The 6776-nt window shown below is 37.8% G+C and overlaps 2 protein-coding genes across 3 annotated transcripts; both read right to left on the reverse strand.

Annotated features, from left to right (window-relative positions):
• Window positions 1-552: 552 nt before the first annotated feature.
• LOC133848693 (cytochrome b5) lies at window positions 553-3061 on the reverse strand. Of its 2 annotated transcripts, none has more exons than XM_062284351.1 (4): window positions 2700-3052; window positions 2516-2604; window positions 2381-2452; window positions 553-861 (listed from the first exon to the last, which is right to left on the reverse strand). In XM_062284351.1, exons 1-4 carry the CDS (start codon window positions 2805-2807, stop codon window positions 774-776), a joined length of 357 nt encoding a protein of 118 aa, XP_062140335.1. In that variant the 5' UTR covers window positions 2808-3052; the 3' UTR covers window positions 553-773. The 2 variants fall into 2 exon arrangements, with proteins under 2 accessions (XP_062140335.1, XP_062140336.1); XM_062284352.1 differs by lacking the exon at window positions 553-861 and adding an exon at window positions 945-1068 and having other exon boundaries at window positions 2700-3061.
• Window positions 3062-3406: 345 nt separating this feature from the next.
• On the reverse strand, window positions 3407-6259 carry LOC133848690 (polyubiquitin-C). The gene is made up of 2 exons (XM_062284347.1): window positions 6115-6259; window positions 3407-5188 (listed from the first exon to the last, which is right to left on the reverse strand). Exon 2 carries the CDS (start codon window positions 5174-5176, stop codon window positions 3575-3577), a length of 1602 nt encoding a protein of 533 aa, XP_062140331.1. The 5' UTR covers window positions 5177-5188; window positions 6115-6259; the 3' UTR covers window positions 3407-3574.
• Window positions 6260-6776: the final 517 nt, after the last annotated feature.

Raw genomic sequence — 6776 nt, forward strand, 5'->3', positions numbered from 1 at the left:
TGTACACTCACAAAACAAATATTAAGCAAAAAATGGACAACTCAAAAACAACAAACGCAACTCCTAAAAGAAAACAAGCATTAATATTATATATATTATTATACAATATACAAACAACAAATAAAACGTAAATATTATTGCAATAGATATGTTTTCAACACACAAACACACACACATAACATGCATTTTACATAGGCATGTTAAGCCGTATGCTAAATTTAACAGCGCCATGTTAAGTAACAGTTTTGATCGGCGAATGTTTGCAAAAAAAACAAAAACTAAAAATACTGTTGTGAGCGGGTTGCGCAAAAGAAAATGAAAAGCCGCAAAGATGAAATAAATTTCAACTTTTTTCTGATAAATGCAACTTTTTTATTATTATATTTAATTTAAATAACGAAAGGGATGATACGGAGCGATGGGATTTTTTTTTGCTATGCAGTTTAAATGCAATTGCATTCCTTTCATGCGGAAGAGCGAGAAAGAAAATATGGTAATGGTAACTTTAGCAGCGTTATCGATAACATAACACCGCTTAGAAAGAGACAGACCTTTATCGAATATAACGTAACGTATTGGCTTTATTTTTATCGTTTTCGTATTTTTTTTGTTCAAATATCAACAAGCTTTACAAATGTAATATCAAAGAACTTTACGACTATTTGTTTGTTCTGTGGTCAGCACGGAATGAGGTTAAGCACACACTGAATAATATCCTTTTCGTTTATTGTAAGTTGTTTGTTTGTTTTGGTCCGCTGATCATCGTCAGTTCTTCAGTTTTTGGCCGTTCCACGCTTGATCACATAGACGAGGGCCATGCCCAATAAAATAGCGCCCACAGCGATGCCAATTTCTCTGCAACTGCAGCAAGAATATCACAAAGAGAAAAGAAGACGTAAAACATATTTAACAATATATCATTTGGGATCATCAATTAGTATTAATAAGGATAGGGGGAGGAGGATTAGGAAATGGGAAACGGATTAATGCAAAATGCAACATTGTTTGGGGGCAGCAGGAGGCGTGGCATCAACACCGCATTCACTTGTGTCAGTAGTGGGAGTGGCACTATTTCCAACAATCGAGAAACAAAAGAGAATTTGCAAAAACAAGCATAAGAGAGAAGAAATAAACGAACCGAGAGAGAGAGAGACGTGCAAAAAACGAGAAATAACATGCAATAAGTGCTTGATATATAGTATATAATACAGTATAAAATATAGTATATAGTACAGTATTAAATATAGTACATATATAATACAGTATAAAATATAGTATATAATACCGTATATAATATTCTTTATGCTACAGTTATATACACTTATGTTCACTGCACACTTACGACTAGTCTAGAAATGAGTTGTATAAAGATCCTTTGCTTTGCTTAGCTCCTGTAGAATCGCACCTTGGTGCTGGAGAAGCTCTTGTAGCTTGCAAATAAAATCAAAATCAAATGCAAGGTTTTACTAATTTAGAGTTTCTTAAAAAATCAAATTTAGATGCAAAATTTTACTGATTTCGTGTACCTTGAATAAAATAAAAATCAGATACAAAGTTTTACTAATTTCATGTTCCTAACTTTGTTTATATTCTCTATGATAGCGTAGCTCAACTCTAAAATTGAATTGTTTTTTATGACATATTAAAGTTTATATTATATTCAACCAGTTTCTTACCACTAACCCAATAAAACATGCATAGATGTTTGTCCTTCATGACCTTGGCTATGCTTTTAATAGCTCAACAACTAAAATAACTTCCAATTTAACGCCTATTTGTGAAGCTCGCAAAAATATAACCCAGAGTAAACCAATTAAAATATAATTTGAATGCCACCAGCAACATGCACATTAGCTATTAAAGAGACTCCTAAAAAATACTTGCTGAGTAAAAAAAACAACCAGACGAAAGTCTCATATTAAATACTAATACTCCTTAAATGGGGGAAATTTCAAAATGGATGAAATTTGGAATAGAATATTTTGAATTTGAGTTTCACACATGCATTGTGAATGGCGTTTTCTAATGGCATCCACATGTAATCGCAATCACTGGAAATTTTGTTTGTTGCGAATCAATGTACAATGGATAAGAGCAAAGCAAATGAAAAAGAGAGAGGGCATGCAAGGGGAGGCGGAAAGACAGAGAAAGAGAAAGGAATAAACCAGTTCCAAGTTTGCGTGCTGAGTCATGCAGCAGATTAGAGATTGTGATAATTAGTTGTTTAATTAGATGACAATGATGATGATGCTGTTGCTGTTGTTTCTGATTAAATGGAATGCAGCTTAATAGTCATGCTTGGAATGCTTTGTTAATCGCACATCGATTCATATTTGTTGGTTATGTTCTTGAATTGTTCGCTCGTTGACTTTAAACTCACCCAACTGGCGGCTTCTTATTTTTAATATCACTGGCAGCCAAATCGCCAATATAGAATTTCTTTAGTAGCTCACTAAAATCACAAAAATACAATATAATTATCAAATCGAATAAATTGAATTGCATTTATTGTTACCGTGCTTCCGCACTGTGACCAACATCATTGAAATCCGTGGTTGCATCGGTTCCAGCCACCGATGTCAACGAATCCTCGCCACCAGGATGCTAAAGCGAGAGAGAGAGAGAGCGGAAGAGATAGGTAGAGAGGTGAACACATCATGTGAATGCGTAAATCGAATTGTATATTGCGTTCTATTTACTTCAAGTCGGAACTTGGTCACATCGTAGACTTTATTGTCAATCACAATCCACAGATCGTTGGGTTTGCTGTGCTCCTTAACGGTGGCCAAACTAATTTCCTTGCTCATTTTGATCGAGTTGTAGCTATTAAATTAACTGCAGTCTGTAGTGAAACAATCTGTGGATGCCTGCAATCGCTGGCAGTGTGACCGCAACTCGCTTTTCAAAATATTCCGCACTACATTCCAATAATTTGCGCCGGAAAATACCAAAATATATTATGCGAATATTAATTTACATATTTTTTGTATTATACAAATTCAAAGCAAACTTCTAATTTATTTTATTCTAAATATTCACAACGAACGACAACAAATTTGTATTATAATATTTACTTCATTTTTGACAGCGTCAAGGTTTCGCCAAAACGTTTATTCAAATGGGAACTACATTAAATATGTCCTTAGGTTATGACCTGAATGAGTTTTCCCTAAAAGTTGTTATAGTTTTATTGCTGTACTGGTTCAACTGCTAATTAAATCAAAATCTTTAACAAAAATATCATAAACAATCTTTGATCAAGTGCTGTTACTTCTAACAGTGATATTCAAACATCTGATTGACTGTTAGTTAACATAATAACAGTCGCTGTAAACTTGGGACTGTTACTGTGCTCCCCATTGCTCCTTAGGACTCAACCCAAATACTCCAATAACAATAAGACACATTTTTTAATGCACACAAATGAATTTTATTATTATTTTTACCATTGAATATATCTTTATCAATTAACTTGCAAATTACATGGAATATTAATTACTGTGAATACACTTTAGACGACTAAAGGTTGCTAAGCGAAGTCAGTAATAATCGCAGCAACTTCTTGTGTTCAAATTTAATTTCCACCGCGCAGACGAAGCACCAAGTGAAGGGTTGACTCCTTCTGGATGTTGTAGTCGGAGAGAGTACGTCCATCCTCCAACTGCTTTCCGGCGAAGATCAAACGCTGCTGATCTGGGGGAATACCCTCCTTGTCCTGGATCTTGGCCTTGACGTTCTCGATAGTGTCAGAGGGTTCGACCTCCAAGGTGATGGTCTTACCAGTCAAGGTCTTGACGAAGATCTGCATGCCACCACGCAGACGGAGCACCAAGTGAAGGGTTGACTCCTTCTGGATGTTGTAGTCGGAGAGAGTACGTCCATCCTCCAACTGCTTTCCGGCGAAGATCAAACGCTGCTGATCTGGGGGAATACCCTCCTTGTCCTGGATCTTGGCCTTGACGTTCTCGATAGTGTCAGAGGGTTCGACCTCCAAGGTAATGGTCTTACCAGTCAAGGTCTTGACGAAGATCTGCATGCCACCACGCAGACGGAGCACCAAGTGAAGGGTTGACTCCTTCTGGATGTTGTAGTCGGAGAGGGTACGACCATCCTCCAACTGCTTTCCGGCGAAGATCAAACGCTGCTGATCTGGGGGAATACCCTCCTTGTCCTGGATCTTGGCCTTGACGTTCTCAATGGTGTCAGAGGGCTCGACCTCCAAGGTGATGGTCTTACCAGTCAAGGTCTTGACGAAGATCTGCATGCCACCACGCAGACGGAGCACCAAGTGAAGGGTTGACTCCTTCTGGATGTTGTAGTCGGAGAGAGTACGTCCATCCTCCAACTGCTTTCCGGCGAAGATCAAACGCTGCTGATCTGGGGGAATACCCTCCTTGTCCTGGATCTTGGCCTTGACGTTCTCGATAGTGTCAGAGGGTTCGACCTCCAAGGTGATGGTCTTACCAGTCAAGGTCTTGACGAAGATCTGCATGCCACCACGCAGACGGAGCACCAAGTGAAGGGTTGACTCCTTCTGGATGTTGTAGTCGGAGAGGGTACGACCATCCTCCAACTGCTTTCCGGCGAAGATCAAACGCTGCTGATCTGGGGGAATACCCTCCTTGTCCTGGATCTTGGCCTTGACGTTCTCGATGGTATCAGAAGGCTCAACCTCCAAGGTGATGGTCTTACCAGTCAAGGTCTTGACGAAGATCTGCATGCCACCACGCAGACGGAGCACCAAGTGAAGGGTTGACTCCTTCTGGATGTTGTAGTCGGAGAGGGTACGTCCATCCTCCAACTGCTTTCCGGCGAAGATCAAACGCTGCTGATCTGGGGGAATACCCTCCTTGTCCTGGATCTTGGCCTTGACGTTCTCGATGGTATCAGAAGGCTCAACCTCCAAGGTGATGGTCTTACCAGTCAAGGTCTTGACGAAGATCTGCATGCCACCACGCAGACGGAGCACCAAGTGAAGGGTTGACTCCTTCTGGATGTTGTAGTCGGAGAGGGTACGTCCATCCTCCAACTGCTTTCCGGCGAAGATCAAACGCTGCTGGTCTGGGGGAATACCCTCCTTGTCCTGGATCTTGGCCTTGACGTTCTCGATGGTATCAGAGGGCTCAACCTCCAAGGTAATGGTCTTGCCAGTCAATGTCTTTACAAAGATCTGCATATTTCCTGTTCCTTTAAAAAAAATAAGGGTTAAAACATCAATTTATTTATAAAAGGCGTTTTCCGTTGGGGTCTTGGTAAATAAAAACTATAAGCTTAATTTATTTGTTGCTCATGAATTACGATTATTATTTAATTTTTTAAAAGCATAAATTTGGAGAAAAAAATTCTTATGGGTAGTTCTTGGAACTCATTTTATTTTGTTTTTCCAAGTGGGGGATTTTATATTTCCTGGTAATTTTGAATACACACAACACTGGGTTGGAAAAGAAAGTGCGCAGTAACTTTTTCTGCGTCGTGACCTAGTTTTGTTAATTAGAGCATTGGCGTCGTCTCGGCCCCCTGACCCAACAGTTAATATTAGTTGAGGCACTTTGCGATAACATAACGGGTGCTAAAATGTTTATCGACTCTTAATTTCACCACTCGTTTCAATGCCAGACGATGACTAATCGGTTTTTCTAATCAACCCCATACAATGCACACAGAACACATACACACTAGTATATGCGTATGCACCATTTTACTTTACTGCACTTTTTCATTACCTTTGTCGCCATTTTGAAGTCGAATGAAAAAAATGGCGTTTCAAATGCGCATATTGCATGTGTATGCGTCAACAAGAAATTTTCATTTCTTTGTTATATTTATATTTACACTTCCCGTTTTGCAAAACAGGAAATGAACAAAACAAATTTAAATTAGCACTGCAGATGTCTTTTCTGCAGTAACTAATCATTACCATAATACACACATACACAACAATTGTGTGCATGTATTGTATGTATTTTTCTTTGTTCTCTTTTGTTGCTGCAACTGCATTGTGGTGAGTTATTAATCAACGAACTTCAATATAAATTGATGTGTTTCTAGAGAGTTCTTTATGTACTACTATTAATATATAACTATTTCTATATCTATATGTATATGTACATACCTTTTATTTACTTTGACGCACTATAAATTAATTCAAGTTATCTTTATTTTAATATTGCACTTGCTAAAAATCGTCTGCACTGTTTGAACACTGAAACCAGAGTGCTAAATTTTCATTGGAAGGGCTACGAGATAGACAATCTATCGATGTTAAAAACGATAACATTTTGTTTATAGCTAGTATCGATGTGTTTGCCTGGTATTTTGGTATATTTTTAAAATACATTGGAAAAAGTGCGACATTCTTCATACCGAGCGAAAAGTTAATCGCCATCTTGGATAATTTCTTCTAACCATTTCAGTGCCCTCATAATTTTAAATAATAGGATTCACCTTTCGTTCTTCGGCTCCAGAAGTCATCGATTTTTCACAAGAACTGTTGCCAACTACTTGAGTACTGACTGTTAAGATAATGTTAAATATGTGTCTGTTAAATTTGCGCATCTGACATTTCAAATATCGATATATAACATAACGAATATCATACATATTCGAAAACTGATTAGCTGATTATGAATACATAAATTTGAAGATTTAAATGATTTTTTTGCAACCCTATTAAATAATATTATCTAAAAATATCTTTTGATTGGTTAAATTATCTAATTACAAATAATTCACTGTTGGCCAGCAGAAAAAATCGATAGATCGTTTGCGCCAATTAG

Source organism: Drosophila sulfurigaster, chromosome X (genome assembly GCF_023558435.1).
Source record: "Drosophila sulfurigaster albostrigata strain 15112-1811.04 chromosome X, ASM2355843v2, whole genome shotgun sequence".
In the NCBI taxonomy this organism is placed as follows: Eukaryota; Metazoa; Arthropoda; class Insecta; order Diptera; family Drosophilidae; genus Drosophila; species Drosophila sulfurigaster.

What these genes read in the sequence shown, in the direction of transcription:
- LOC133848693 (XM_062284351.1), bottom strand. Translation starts at nt 2,807, where the DNA reads ATGAGCAAGGAAATTAGTTTGGCCACCGTTAAGGAGCACAGCAAACCC. An exon ending in TGACCAAGTTCCGACTTGAA is followed by an intron (nt 2,605 to 2,699) that starts GTAAATAGAACG and finishes CTCTCGCTTTAG; the next exon opens with CATCCTGGTGGCGAGGATTC. An exon ending in AATAAGAAGCCGCCAGTTGG is followed by an intron (nt 862 to 2,380) that starts GTGAGTTTAAAG and finishes TTCTTGCTGCAG; the next exon opens with TTGCAGAGAAATTGGCATCG.
- LOC133848690 (XM_062284347.1), bottom strand. Translation starts at nt 5,176, where the DNA reads ATGCAGATCTTTGTAAAGACATTGACTGGCAAGACCATTACCTTGGAG.